The sequence below is a fragment of the Panonychus citri genome, unplaced genomic scaffold (assembly GCF_014898815.1).
Source record: "Panonychus citri isolate SS breed McGregor unplaced genomic scaffold, ASM1489881v1 Contig00118, whole genome shotgun sequence".
Taxonomy (NCBI): Eukaryota; Metazoa; Arthropoda; class Arachnida; order Trombidiformes; family Tetranychidae; genus Panonychus; species Panonychus citri.
The window spans coordinates 149,748-164,717 of NW_026515523.1; the positions used below are offsets into that span (position 1 = coordinate 149,748).

Sequence of the window (14,970 nt, forward strand, 5' to 3'; positions counted from 1 at the left end):
ATTTTCTGCTAATCTTTAGATCAAAAATCAACAAAAACATCAACAAAGGTGAACACATAGGAAGGAGGAAAAATCAGAGAAACAATTAATGTATATTTCCTGTTATTCAACAAGTTAAATTGATTTGAACCAGAAAAGAAAACACCATTGGAAATAAATTACCTTTGATAGTTGGACATCAGCTGATGAAAAAAAAATCAGAATTGAACAAAATTATCCTTTGCCATTTTTGATTACGGAAGTTTGGTTGAGTGATCCTTTTATGTATATTCATATTTAGCATCATTGTTACCTGTTGTTGCTGTTATTGTTGATTTTTGTTACTCAACTTGAAGCTCATCATGATTCTGGAAGCAATTATATAGTCAATTCATCACCATCATCATTATATTGTAATAATTTAATTCATTCAATATTTTCTGTTTCGCATTTAACAACATGGTTCGTTGATTGTCCTTGCGTATCTTTCGGTGTTGGTTATTGGGTGAGAACAGAAAAAAAGTTTGTAAAAGAGAAGCAGAGACGAGAGAGAGAGAGAGAGAATCTTTTGTGTGTCATCAATTTGATCACAATTAAAGGAAGATAAAAGGAAGAAGAAGACAATCAAGTCCAGCCCTTGGAAAGAGATGAAAAAAATTCAATCAAATGATGATATTCATTTGGAGAGATTTCTGTCTTTCATCAGCAACAATCAACTTTTACTTTTCTAAATTGTAACCATAATGTCACCAAAATTGTCGCCATCTTAATTTACTCAATATTCATTGATAATATGAGTTAATTTTTTTTGTTTCAATCAAATGATTTGGTTCATTTTCATATTGTAATTAAGAGTTACCTTTAAGACCATGAGATTGGATTCATTTAAATGTCCTTTTCATATTAATTCATCTTCTTTTTCTGATCACCTAAAGGATCAATTACAATCTAAATTGTTTCTACTTTTTCTAATTGTGTTAATTGTTCTCACATGGCTGGTCCCCTGTTCTCGGAATCAATCGTTCTACCCACAGGTGACCCTCACTCAGGGAATTCTAAGAGGTCGACCCATGAGAACGGAAGATGATAAAGAGTTTTTCGGTTTTCTTGGAATTCCTTATGCTAAACCTCCGATTGGACCGTTAAGGTTCAAGGTGATTAATCTCTTGCTTTTTTCGTCCAATCGAATTGTTATTTTGTGTCATTGGATTAATTTTCTGTTCTTCTAATTCTAATAGCAACCAGTTCCACACTCTGGTTGGTCTGGATTAGCCGATGCTTGGACCTACAAGGAAGGATGCCCTCAGTGGGATTCTCGTGGTGTCGATATCGGAAATGAAGATTGTCTTTACCTTAATGTTTACACTCCGAGTGTTGAGGTTTGATTGTTTTCTCAATGTTGATTTTCAGCTTTAATTTCATTCGTAACGTGTTTATATTGGGTTTAATTGTGGTTTGTTTGGTTAATTGTTTTCTCTCATTTAGAAAACACCATTTAATAATTTTCTCTATCCTGTGATGGTTTTCATTGGCGCTGGAACTTTCGAAACGGGAGACAGTGCACTTTATGGACCACAGAAAATTATGGACAAGGGAATTGTTTTGGTCACTTTTAATCATCGAATTGGATTATTAGGTAAGTTGATAACTTAACTTTTATTCGTCGATTTGCTTTTAATAGTTGTTGTTTTCCTTTTCTTATTGAAGGTTTCATGAGTTCAGATGACGAAAGTGCTCCAGGCAATTGGGGATTATATGATCAATTGCTTGTTCTCCAATGGATTAAGAATAACATTGAAAGTTTCGCTGGTGATCCAAATAGTGTCACCATTTTCGGACAAGGGGCTGGAGCTGCTTCTGTTTTCTTTCACCTTTTATCACCTTTATCGAAAGGTAATCTCTAGTCAATGAGTTTTCATGAATCGATCTATTAATTGCTGTTGTATTTTCCTTATTAATTCAATCAATCTGATAGGTTTATTTCACAAAGCGATAATGGAAAGTGGTTCTGGTCTTTGTGATTGGGCATTACAATCAGATCCATGGGATTATGCAGTTCAAATTGGTCAAAGATTAAGATGTCCAGTTGCTCCTCGTGAAACATTAGTCGACTGTCTAAGAGTTGTACCAACACTTGATTTACTTCGTGCTCAAAATAACGGTAAAGTGAGTATCGAAAATCAATTTATTCTTGACAATTGATTCTTATACTTTTCTTTCATTCAGATTCTAGGTGAATATCCAATCAAACCAGTACCCGTAGTGGAAAAGGGAACCACTAATCGTTTCTTACCTCAAGATCCATGGCAATTGTTAACCAGCGGAATAATCAATAGAGTTCCAACTTTGATTGGTTATAATACTCAAGAAACACTTTTCTTTTATCCAGGTAAGAGATTCAATTACAGTAATTAAATTCTACATAAATTAACAAGTATCATTTCTCCATCAACAGTTATCGAACAAGTTTTAGGGAGGAAAGTGGAAAATCTCATGAGAAATTAACTTCACAATTTCTTGATTGCTGTACACCATTTAAAGGAAGATCAAAAGATCGAGTCTCACCATTAATATACTATGAATATTTCAATAAAATGGATCCATTCAATTTAACTCAAGTAGCCACGAGATTTATAAACGTCAGTAGTAAAATTTCATTGAGAGATTAACCTAATGCCCATTAACCTTTTCTTTTGTCCATTTTCCATTTGGATTAACAGTTGACCACCGATGCTTTATTCATCAGCTGTATCGATGAAACTATTCGTTTCTTACGAGAATTAAACTTACCCGTTTATCTTTACAAGTTTGATTATCGAGGACAAAACAGTATGGTTGAGTTAATCATCTCGAAAGCTTTACTACCAATGGACACTGGTCCTTCTCATGGCGATGAACTACTCTATCTTTTTGACATGAAATTAGGAACTCGTCGAAATCAACCTTTCCGGGATAAGAAAGTTTCTCAGAGAATCACCTCTCTATGGACAGATTTTGCCAAGTTCGGGTAAATTGATTTGATATTTTTCGTTAATTTTGTTTCATGTTGATGAAATTTTTCTCTTTTCTCTTATATTAAAGTTACGCTCCTCGAATGGTGACCCAAGAGTATCCTCGTTGGGATAAATTTGATATTAACAATCCAAGAGCATTGATTATCGGTGAATCGATGGGAAATATTAGTTTTCTCAAGACAAAAGAAGCAGAATTTTGGTCGAAAAATTTGAAAAACTTATCCGGAATTAATCCTCACGTCTTAGCTCGTATTCGTCAAGCTCGTCCCTTGTATAAAACTCTTGCTTGGACCATGATTGGTGTTAGTCTTTCGCTTCTGATTATGGTCATCTTATTGTTATCGATACTATTTTACCAAAGGAAAACGGCCAATTTCAGAGCGGCATTAGAGAATGGTTCGAGTCACATTTCCACCGGCTCTTCTGGCCTTTATTAGAGACATTGTATTAAATTAAAAACTCTTTGCCAATAATATAAATTTTCCTTTCTTTCATTCTATCAAATTAAATTGTTTTACTAATTTCTTTTCTTTTTCAATCAACTCAATTTACTCCATTAGAACCTGATATAAGTAAAACCATTTGGAATGACTATTTTGGACGGAATCGATTCCTACCACGAAGCAATCCAACGATATCTTCAATGTTCATCAGTTCCCCGATTGTCTTTAATACTCCAAATCACTTTGATTCAATTCCCGAATCGTCATCAGTTGGATCAAGTGGTGATCTTGACAAATAATTAAGGTGTTGAACGAATTAAATTGTCCAAAACTGTACATTATATGATCAATTTACAATAAAATTCAAATCACTTTTTATATATATGATATAAAATTACATGTAGTCATTTATTGATTTGATTAAATAATTTTCACAATAAATCTAACTGTTAATAGCAATTGAAATGAAAAGAAATAATTAAGTTTAATAAAAAGAAATTGTATATCTGACTAATTGTAGATTTTATCGTAAAACTGGTTGATTAAAATTAATTATTATTATGATGATTCTATGTTGGGATGAGTTTTCTCTGGAAGAGTTAATCGATTAGCTGATGTTGTCAACATTACATTAGTTATATTGGTCTGATTTAGATTAATTTGATTGTTCAACGATTCTGGTTCATAAACAACATTCGGATCGATGAATAAAATGTAATACCAAACACCAATCAATCCTCCTACATGAGGTCCAATTACAGCGACCAACCACCAATAGTTAGTTGAAAGTGGCCTGAGAAAAGTTTGGAAAATTGATTAGTACCATTTAATCGTTGCAATTAAATTGTTCTTACTTGAATACTTCCATTCCATAGCCAGCAACTGAAGCGAATACCCTTGGGCCAAGATCTCGAGCGGGATTCAAAATGGCTCCTGCATTGTAATTAAAAGCAATTACGATTCCAGTGATAACTAGAGTAAAGTAAAGCGGGTGAATTGATCGAGCTAATTTAGGTCCATCGGCGGCAAGGATAGCGAAGGTCAGTAATCCAGTACAAAGAATCTGATAAATTGTGGATTAGAAAAAAGAAAAAGATGAATATCGAATTCCCGTTATTAATTTACCGTTACAATCTATTGAATTCTAAAAGAGTAATTAACAAAATAAGCTGATGAAACTTGAGATAATACAAGTTGATTGACCTCACGAATACAAAGTTAATTGTATTAGTTATGATGGTTGATTGTGGCTCTAAATTAAATTTTTCACTAATTGAAATCTCTTTAGTTTTGGTCTAATGTTTAAATTCAATTGTTCCTTTTGATAAAAATAAATAAATGACTTCCGAAAATGATTAACTGATTGTTGTTATGATTACCTGATCTGTTAAAGCAGCGGTGAGGGAAACTCCTTCACCAGGGAAAGTGGTATAAACCGAGGAGCCATTCTGAGTGAAACCAGGATCAAATTCATTAACGACATCACCGTAAATGAGCCAGGTCACTAATGCCGCTAAAAAGGCTGCGATATACTGAGCGGCAAAATAGTAAGGAACCTTTTTCCAGGGTAATCGTCCGATTGAGGCCATTGCTGTTGAAACTGCAGGATTAAGATGAGCACCTTAAATGTAATCGATTAATTATCCAATCAATAATCAATAATGATCACAACAAAAGAAGAAGAAGAAGAAGAAAAAGATTAACACATTAATTAGAAAATAACAATTCTCGATAATAATCAACCGAGAGAGAGAAAATTTTTTTAGGTATTATTAGCATATTAATGAGAAAGATATTTATGTCAATTGTCACCTAAATTATTGACTAAATTAATCAATAGAATCTAGTTAACAGTCAACAATAAATCTAATCAATAATCTATCAGGTTTTGAGGTTTAGATGATTTTCAATCACTCGGTGGACAATTAATCAGGTCTCGTAATTGTTGAATTGTGTTTGTCCTGCAAATTAGCTCGCAAAAGTGTGTGTGACTAGATTTTCCTGTTAATTGTGAAATTTAATCCAACGACAATCAACTAATTATTACCTGAGACATCGAGAGAGGCAGAAATGCCGATCAAACCTCCGACTCCGAAGCAAAAAGCGGCAGCAAATGTGTCCATAGTTTCGTGTCTCGCTTTGTAAACAACATGACAAGCAAATCCAAAGATCTGATTGTCACAATTAGAATGTTAATTTTAAGCTTGACAATTAAATCAAATCAACTTACCAATAAAATAAATGTTCCAGTTAATTCAGCTAAAAATTCACGAAACATTTGATTAGAATGCCAATTTTTGAACACAGGGACCAAAGCCCCGAACATCAATTGGGACTTTAATTTAGCCATTAGTTGATTGTTAATCTTTGTTAATTAGTCTCAAAAAGGTAAACATAATGATAATGATGAGGAGGAGATTGTAAACCTAATTGGATTAGAAGCAAAGAAAAGAATCAAATTAAAATTAAAATTCGGAAATTGTAATTGTAATTGTAACACTAATCGAATCCTTGATTAACTTTCATTGTCTTTTTTTCTTGATTGTTGGACTTTCTAACAATTTAATCATTCAATTAATTTGTGAATAAGTTAAGAAATGGTGAAAATTAGACACAACTCACGCTGGGAACTTAATTGTTGTCAGAAATTCATCTAAATTGTTTCGAAGGAATTAAAATGTAAACAAATTAATGGAAGTTGTTGTTTTGTCACAACACATAAGACAAGATGATCTTCTTGAAAGAAGTGAATTAAAATTGATTGTTAATTGGCACAATTAGAATTAATTTTGTTTCTCAACGTCAACAGTTAACTGATACAATGTGAATTTCAGTTATTCAAAAAGTTCATATTTACTGAGCAAATCACAGAACTGAAAACATGATGTAATTCCCTATGAGGTGGTTACATCATATTCTTGTGTTATTATTACACTTTTCGTAGTTTATTTATATCACATAAACAGAGGAAATAAATTTCAAGTTCTGACTTAATTGTTGACAAAAAAAAGACCTAAAAGACAATTAAAATCACCTTAATGTTGAAATTTACAAATGTCAATTAAAACAGTAAAATCAAAGGATTAACTCAATTGATTGGTAATATGAGTTAATCGTGATCAAATTGTGAGACATTGAAAGGATCAAATTGATGATGAAAGTGATCAAATCACAATTTAAATATTAAAACAAAAGTGATTAATTGTCAACTTGTCACGAGAAGTTAATTTTTATCTCATCCCAATTGTAATTTACATTTAATTCTGTTGATTTTATCTCTAATTATTACAATTGGAGACAATCAACAATAATTAGTACGAAACTTACCTAAGGATATAAATTGATTTCCTTTCAAGTGGTTTGAGGATACAAACATAATTTTTATGTTCAAATTTGATTAATCGGATTAGTGGTTAGCTAATCCAATTTTTTTGCGATGATTTTTTATTCATCATCTCAAATGGTTGATAATTAATTTATCATCATCATAATCATCTCGGTCTCACGTTAAGGATTTTCCATTCGTCACCTTGATTGATCTTGTTGATTTTTTGCCTTTTTGCTTTTTCTTTACACACATAAAAAAAACACTTTGGTGTTGATGATGATCAACTTAATCAAAGAGCAATCATTAAGCCGTGAAACATGATTACCTATTTGGATAAAATTTCCCATCAACAATCAGTTGTTGTCCATTTATCCTCCCAAGAGGCTATTTACTGGCAATTTCGGGAAACACGCGACGGATCATTATGTTAGTCTCTCTCTCTCTCTCCTTTTCAATTGTGATTGTTGATTGTTTTGTTAATTTCTCTCAACAACAAATCTCATCTTTCTCAATTTCTGTTTATATCTGTTGATTGAGATATAATAGTCATCACATAGTTGAATTAATTTATTCATTGGAATAGGCGAGAGATATGATGATGACACTGATGATCCTGATGATGAGGACATTTAACCTTCAAGTGTAACACAATGACAAAGTGAGAGAGATAAAGTCAGAGGGATAACAGTTGATGATGGTGGTAAACATTGTCTATTGTAATATTTTAACAATCATCATCATCATCATCACAGAGAGAGAGAGAGAGAGAGAAAAGGGAAGATGATAAATTGCACCCAATTGGATATTCCAGTTAAACTCCTAACCATCCATGGTTTTCAATAAGTGAATAAGATGAAGATGATGATTCCTCTGGTTCATATTCAGTTAACTGGTGGTGATGGATAAAGATGATAACAATTCTGATGATGATGATGATGATGAGATTTATAGGTATCTGGAGACACTTTTCACAATATTAGAAGTATTTTTCTTCTTCATCTTCTTTTCTGTTAAACTGTAAATGTCTGTACAGTTGCGATAGTTATGGTTGAAATGGAAAGCAAGTCAACTGGAAAATGGTAACTTGTTGGTCTCAATGGTTTCACTTAACACCAACATCGATTGTGTCACCAAATCAAACGAATTGTAATAGAAAAACAAATTGAAAATGATCACTTTTTTATCTACCACTTTCTCCATCAACATGGTTATGCTTCGATCAACAGTTAAATTTAATTAACCTTCTAAATCATCACAATGATAAAGATAAAATCATCATAATTGTAAGTATCTTTTTCTTTTTCTCATCAATTTCTCTTTTTTTTCCATTTTCTATTCTAACGACTTTAAGTCTCCATTTTTTTTCTTCTCCTTTTGGAGAAGAAGAGAAAAAGATTAACCCAATTATTCACTGGAGACACTTTGTCATTGTGATAATTCAATTTTCTTCTCTATTTATCTTTGATTTTTTTGTTCTTTTCTCATTTACATGAGACATTCAATTGGAATTTTCATCTTTCTCTTTGTTTTCCAACTTTAGTTCTTCGCAATGGTTAGTCGCCATTTTGTTTACTTCTCTCTCTGGATTTTTTTTTCGTTCTCACTTTTTCATTTGGTAATGATGATGATGGAATTGGTTCCATGGCCAAGGAATTAGGTGATAATTGAACATGAATGAAATTCATCCATTGGATGAATTTGAAGGCAGGTGAATATCATGAGATGTTCTCGGAAGCAGGTGAGATACTTACACTTAATATGATAACTTAACTGTCAACATTTTCGCCACCCTGAGTATTTATGTCGTGTGATGTGTGTGGTTCCTGATCATTATCATCATCATCATCATATGAAACATTAGCATTTATAAAACGATTGCATGTCAATTTAGTCCATAGATTAGTTTATGTTGATCAATTTTGGATTTGCTCACCTTTGACAAGGTAAATGTTGATCATTTCTCATCACATGTATTAACTTTGAACAGAGGAAAAGACAAGAGATGATTTACTTTTTTCTCGGTATGCTTATTAATCCCTTTAATCCCTTTATCGTGATTATATCACCAATACCAGTACCAAATTTGCGTGATTTAAGTTAATCAACAAGGAAAAAAAGTTCAACAACAAAATCAAGTTAATCCAAAAACAACACTTTCTTTTTAAAATATCGATTATTAGATTCTTGAAATTGACCAAAAAAATATCAAATGTATCAATGTTTTAATCATCCAAAGAAAATCTCTGATTAATATTGTAAATGTAAATTCAGTTCATCGTTTAATTCACAACTTCTAATAACAAGATAATAGGAATTTGATTGACTGGGAGTTAAAATGATGAGATTATGATGATGATGATGTTGAGCTTTTCTTTTCATCCTCCTCCCTCTTTCGTACGGTCAATAATCTGCAAAGATGATGATGATTTTTTTACGATAGAAAATGATGATGATGATGAAAGAGGAATAAATGATGAAGGTGATAGAGTTAAAGTGATGCGGATGCGCTACACTTTCGATCTGCTTATAGGATACACCTTTGATCCGCTTTACGCATACATCTTCATCTTCATCTTCATCCTCATCTTTATCATTCTCTTTCTTTATTTCCTCTCTCTCTCCTCCTTCATCATCCATTTCATCACTTGCTCCCTCGGTGTATCACCGTATAGGAAATAACTTTTTTTCCGCATCAAAGTTAACTCACTTTTCACCTTAACACTTGACCTTCCGCATCCTCTTTTCATTAGATCAGTTGAACATTTTCACTTTCTTTCCACATCGGATAAGTAACAATTTCTCATCAAAATCATCTAAAAATTGTCTAATCTCGTTTTCATTCACCTTAACAATTAACCTAATTGTCTTAATTATTTACATCTTCAATCTTCCAATCATCTAAATCTAATATTATCAATGCCACATACGGGTAAGATTTTCAATCTATTTAATTTATTGATTGTCTATTAAGCTTCTTTCTCTGTAATTAGCTAATTATCACTGATTCAAATTTGCTCTGATTCTTGATTTAGTTTCATTGATTAATTATTTTTCCTTGGTTAGTTGTAATTTCTCAACTCATTTAGATAATTTTTTTTTTGAGATCGAAATTGAAGTTTCGTTGAATGAATATCTCATGTATTGATTGATAGTTTAATATAATTTAGATAGACTTAATTAACTATCAGTAAGGTTGATGTAAATTGTTCAGTTGATTGTTGAAACAATTGAAACTTATTGTCAAGTGGAAATGCTGAGTGAATGTATTAAGTTATAGATTCAATTCCAAGTTATATAATAACTGGGAGTGAATCTTCATGATATAACCTATAGAACTTGGAACTATTCCTATTATCATGAAGAAAAGAGAATAGAAAAAAAAATTATTACTAAATGGAGATGATTAACTGATTTCATATGATATCGAATTGGCTTGGAAGAAAAAAGTTCCAACATGAAATCAATTCGAATGCTAATCAACCTTTACTTTCATGATTCTCATTACGATTTCAAGTTAATCATCAACCGAATCTGAATCATATTATTCTTAGGATTGAATTTTTTTCTTTTAGATGATTAATAAAAAATAATCGCGATTAAAATGTTGATTGTAACTCATAAGCTAATCTCTCAAATGGAACATGATTTAGTAACAATTTAGCTTTTCCGTTTCAATGATAACCCTAAATAAGATTCATTTTATTTATGATTACAAGTTGATCATTAAAGATGATTTTTTATTAGATTTGATTATGATTATTGTTATGATTATGTTGTTGTGGTCAATTGATTGCATACACACAACTAAATAGCTGTAAAATGATTAAAGCTAATCAGTGTTACTTTATCAAATTGGATTAAGTTAACCATAAACAATGAGAGAGGGAAACAATTTGCTGTATTAATACAAGAATCAGGAAAAGTAAAAGTTAATTTTTCTTGTCATTTTTTTGTTGTTGTTGATTGTCCAGTTTTGTTTATTGTTGACACTTTTTTTTCTTGGTGATTCACTTATACAGGACAAGCTGGAATCAATCAATTGGGTGGACTATTTGTTAATGGTCGTCCATTACCATTACATGTTCGTCAACGGATAATTGAACTGGCCTTAATGGGAGTAAGACCTTGTGATATTTCCCGACAATTATTGGTCTCCCATGGATGCGTTTCCAAGATATTGACTCGATTTTATGAAACTGGATCAATCAAACCAGGTAACAAATTTCTCGTTCTTTCAATTGTTATTAGTGAATTCATTGGTTCTGTGATGTTAATTACGATTGTTGTTGATTAGGTTCAATTGGAGGTTCTAAACCTAAACATGTAACAACTCCAAATATTGTCAAGAAAATATTGAAGTTAAAGCAGGAAAATCCCGCTCTCTTTGCATGGGAGATTCGGGATTTACTTCGTCGTGAAATTTTACAATCAAGATCTGGTGATTCAAATAGTTACAATCAAGATATTAATCTGAGTGTACCATCAATTTCATCGATTAATCGTATCATCAGAACTGGAACTGAAAGTCGAGAAACTTATGGTTCAAATTCTGGAAACAATGTTACCTTTACGGGTTCAAATGGGACTGGAATAAGTTCTGGATGTGGTGTAAATTCATTTAATCATGTAATCTCATCTTCATCTAATTCATTTGACTGGAATTCAACTGTTGTTTCATCTAATAAACATGTAACTATGAATACAGCAGCTTCTTCATCATCTTCATCCTCATCTTCAATCTCATCTTCATCTTCGATATCACGAATAGTTAATGTTTCACCGGTTCGATTATCATCAACTGATTATCAGCATCTTTTGAATGTTCAACAAGGATCTGAGAGAGAAGGAGGAAGAGGAGGAGGAGGACAAGGAGACGGGAATGGGAATCAAGATCATGGTCATGGTGGAACAGAGGTTAAAGGTAGTGATTCTAAACGAGTATGTGAATTTAGAAATTGTAGTTTTAATCAACCAAAGAAACGGAGGAAATTCACTTCATTCAATATTGATGATATACTCAAAAGTGATGATGATCAAGTTGATTATTGTGTTGGGAACATGAATGTTGAACCGATAACTGTGGCCGCAGCAGCAGCGGCAACAACAGCAACAACTTGGTTAGTTAATCACTATTATCAAATTCATCCGATTAACAGGGAATCCAATGAGAATGTCCCAATTACACCAACATCTTTCTGGAATCCAAAGTAATTTAAACATTGCAATTAAACATTAGGAAGGATGAGGAAAATCAGAATTTAGAATCTAGAGTGAAATTTGTAATTCTCCATTTATGTTAACTATATTACCTTTCCCATCGTAAATTGTGTACATTATGTTAAGTTCAAAAATAAAATCTTTTAAACTTATATTCGTTTCGATAAAATTTGAATCTTTAATCAACCCCGAGAGATTCATTAATTAACGTGATTGTATATCAAGATATAATTTTTTTTCCTCTTTTTTATTGGTCTCTTATATTGGTGAGATTTTGACTGGTTCACTAATGAAATGTATTAACAAGTAATTCCTTGGATACATTGTTGTTTACTGTCTAGGGAAGATAATATATCATCTAAATCAAGTGGAATAATTTATAAACCATAGTAAATTACAGGGAAATCGGTTGACATGATTGAACTGGAGGAGAAAAAAAAATGAATAAGAAAATCACTTGTCAAAATTGTCTAACCAATAAAGAGAGAGAAGATTGATAAAGGAGGCATTCCTTCATCGGTTCCTTGATTAAATCCAAAGTAAAGTACCAAAGGTAAGAATCCATATTGGAAACAAAATCTAAATAGATTTAAAAGTGAAGCCAATTTTCCTCCTCTTCGTGATGGGAACATGATGACAATGGAATATCAATAATTTCCTTCAAATGAATTAAACCTACAAAAGAGAAAACAAATCAACACATAAGTGAACACAGTCAAAGAATAGGAAATTATTTCATCTACTTACTGACAAAAAGAACAATTAAAACAAAAGCACTTTTTAATAACAACAATTAACAAATGTGCTCTTTGAAAATCAGGCAGTACAAGTGTCCATCAACAAATGGAATAGATATTATCAGATGTTAGTATCCGATTCTATCGAATCCTAAGCTGAAACATAAGCCAAGAAAAAAATCAGCTCGAAGTGAAAATGTTGAGCTGATCGACTCACCTCATTTTGTTGATTGTTTTTGATTTTTTTCTGTTAATTATCTTCATCAATTAAAGATGAATTTCTTCAATTATTGTTGTGTAACATCATGGAGAAGAATCTCAACAACGGCTTCTCTTTGGGCAGAACCAATGAAAAAGAAACGACGAATTGATCCAATTTTATTGAAATTGAGAAATGAGAGGAAAGTTAAACGTTTGGAGAAAAATATTCTGAAAATTGAAAGAGGAGCAAAACAATTAAAACCAATTGTTGAACTTTCTCTTCCCCCTCATGTTCAAAAAGAAATGGAAATTCGAACCCGTGCCACTTGTGATTCCAATGCTGAGACCAATTTTCGTAAACTATTAAGATTATGGAATGTGTATCGGACTTACCAAAGTAGATCGGAGTATCGATGTGCCAGAGGATTAATTGCATCTCAGGAGAAAGCTCTAGATGAGTTAAAGAAAGTTTCGCCTCATCTTTGGGCTCAGGCAATCGGATTTGATCAAAATCTAATTCCTTATATTGAGAATCAAACTGTCAAAACAACACCAGCTAATCCAAATTACACACCGCCTGATGGACACATTAAAGAAACAACCAAAGAATGGAAACTCTAATTATGTAAACTGTTTCGATTGGCTTTACTTTAAATAACAAATGTAAAATGAAGTATTGTGTTGAATAGATTTAAGAAGATTCAGATGTCATATTTTGAATTTCATCAATTTCTCATTTTTTCGATTTGCAATATGAGCTTCGATTATTGTCCCAAACTCTTTCCTATTCAAAAGCTCATAAGAAGTATCGAGCAAGAAGATTGTCAATCTGTTAAAAAACTCGTGGCCAAAACAGAAAAGATCAATTCCTAACTCCAAAGTCATTCCAAAGTCACATTCGTCATTCGCTAAATTAGTTAAATTGACAATTTCTCTCAGTGATTCGTGAGCTTTGCTCCTCTGTCGATCCTCTTCTGGAATATTAACCAGCTTCAACAGTAATTTTTTGAGATTTTCTGGATTAAAGATATTAATTATCAAAAGTCAATCTTTACATGTTTTATCATCAAACTTACGATCAGATTCAGGTAAAGGTCGGTAGCCGACACCTTTTTGAAATGGGACAACAATTCCAGCGCCATGGAAAGTTTTGGTGACAATTTTTTTCTTCCTTTGTTTGATCTCATCGTTTGTTAGAAAAATGTTGTTTTTTTCAGCATAATTTTTAATTTTTTCAATCATTTTTTCGGAAGCGATCTTCTTTTTACCTCCTAATTTTCTACTTTTGGCCAAATCCTCACTTTTTGATAGAGAAAAGAACGGATTAAAACATTAATTTAATTGTAAAATAATTGTATCTTACCAATGAGCCAATAGGCCTGAAAAAAGGTTGTCACCAAGTGGATTGATAAGACATGATTTATCTGGATCATTTGAAACCACCATGGAAGGTATTTCAGAGGGCGAGTCTCTATGATTAAAACAAAATATCTAAGTGATAATGATTCTACATCTTTTATAAGAATATTTAAATTTACCTGAAATACCCAATGTGAAAATTGGACTTTGGGTCACGAAGGACAGTTTGAAGCTCCGGGACATCATAAAAGAAACGATAGTAACATAAAATCATATTTGGATCCGTTTGATCCAGAGTTTGATCGTTCAATTTTCCATTAATTAAATCGAAAGGTCCAACTAGAAGAAGATCAAGTTCATCCAATGAACCTAAAACAAAGGATGAAAAAATGAGCTACAAAGAAAATAATAGAAAGAAAATAAAAATAAATTCACCTGTTGGATTGAGAGGATTTAATGATGAACAGAAAGCCCAAAACTTGAAAAAATCTTCCGGCATTGAAACAAGAAAATGTTTCTTTATTTTCTCGTTGATTTGCTTAGAATCAATTGATTTCGATTTTTTGAACATTTCAAAATTCAACACGAATGTAAGAGTAAATGTAGATAATCAACAAAGATGAGTTGAAGAAATGTGAAGTTTACTAAAGACCAAGACATGAACAAGATAAGTGTGTCTTTTAGTCGAAAAT

At 32.0% G+C, this 14,970-nt stretch overlaps 5 protein-coding genes across 11 annotated transcripts; 3 read left to right on the forward strand and 2 right to left on the reverse strand.

The window, feature by feature from the left end:
• LOC128390317 (carboxylesterase 4A-like) lies at positions 1-3,835 on the forward strand. The gene is given in 11 exon segments (XM_053350019.1): positions 1-1,133; positions 1,218-1,358; positions 1,465-1,615; positions 1,687-1,872; positions 1,955-2,145; positions 2,206-2,368; positions 2,435-2,443; positions 2,446-2,618; positions 2,700-2,986; positions 3,061-3,389; positions 3,554-3,835. Coding segments are annotated over 11 exon segments (2,097 nt in total). The 5' UTR covers positions 1-848; the 3' UTR covers positions 3,736-3,835.
• A 66-nt stretch (positions 3,836-3,901) lies between these two features.
• On the reverse strand, positions 3,902-7,215 carry LOC128390334 (aquaporin-3-like). Of its 3 annotated transcripts, none has more exons than XM_053350045.1 (6): positions 6,764-7,215; positions 5,667-5,862; positions 5,484-5,607; positions 4,816-5,057; positions 4,291-4,499; positions 3,902-4,229 (listed from the first exon to the last, which is right to left on the reverse strand). In XM_053350045.1, the coding sequence occupies exons 2-6, from the start codon at positions 5,784-5,786 to the stop codon at positions 3,995-3,997; spliced, it is 930 nt and encodes a 309-aa protein (XP_053206020.1). In that variant the 5' UTR covers positions 5,787-5,862; positions 6,764-7,215; the 3' UTR covers positions 3,902-3,994. The 3 variants fall into 3 exon arrangements, with proteins under 3 accessions (XP_053206020.1, XP_053206019.1, XP_053206021.1); XM_053350044.1 differs by lacking the exon at positions 6,764-7,215 and adding an exon at positions 6,059-6,536; XM_053350046.1 differs by lacking the exons at positions 5,484-5,607; positions 5,667-5,862.
• Positions 7,216-7,916: 701 nt separating this feature from the next.
• On the forward strand, positions 7,917-12,133 carry LOC128390326 (paired box protein Pax-2a-like). Of its 5 annotated transcripts, none has more exons than XM_053350035.1 (5): positions 7,917-8,047; positions 8,305-8,502; positions 9,515-9,693; positions 10,784-10,978; positions 11,059-12,133. In XM_053350035.1, the coding sequence occupies exons 3-5, from the start codon at positions 9,681-9,683 to the stop codon at positions 11,973-11,975; spliced, it is 1,125 nt and encodes a 374-aa protein (XP_053206010.1). In that variant the 5' UTR covers positions 7,917-8,047; positions 8,305-8,502; positions 9,515-9,680; the 3' UTR covers positions 11,976-12,133. The 5 variants fall into 5 exon arrangements, with proteins under 5 accessions (XP_053206010.1, XP_053206011.1, XP_053206007.1 ...); XM_053350036.1 differs by lacking the exon at positions 9,515-9,693 and adding an exon at positions 10,627-10,686; XM_053350032.1 differs by lacking the exon at positions 9,515-9,693.
• Positions 12,134-12,903: 770 nt separating this feature from the next.
• Positions 12,904-13,630, forward strand: LOC128390354 (39S ribosomal protein L40, mitochondrial-like). Its single transcript, XM_053350069.1, has one exon. It carries the CDS (start codon positions 12,992-12,994, stop codon positions 13,538-13,540), a length of 549 nt encoding a protein of 182 aa, XP_053206044.1. The 5' UTR covers positions 12,904-12,991; the 3' UTR covers positions 13,541-13,630.
• On the reverse strand, positions 13,628-14,944 carry LOC128390332 (histone PARylation factor 1-like). The gene is made up of 5 exons (XM_053350042.1): positions 14,714-14,944; positions 14,458-14,647; positions 14,283-14,390; positions 13,996-14,219; positions 13,628-13,935 (listed from the first exon to the last, which is right to left on the reverse strand). The coding sequence occupies exons 1-5, from the start codon at positions 14,847-14,849 to the stop codon at positions 13,628-13,630; spliced, it is 966 nt and encodes a 321-aa protein (XP_053206017.1). The 5' UTR covers positions 14,850-14,944.
• Positions 14,945-14,970: the final 26 nt, after the last annotated feature.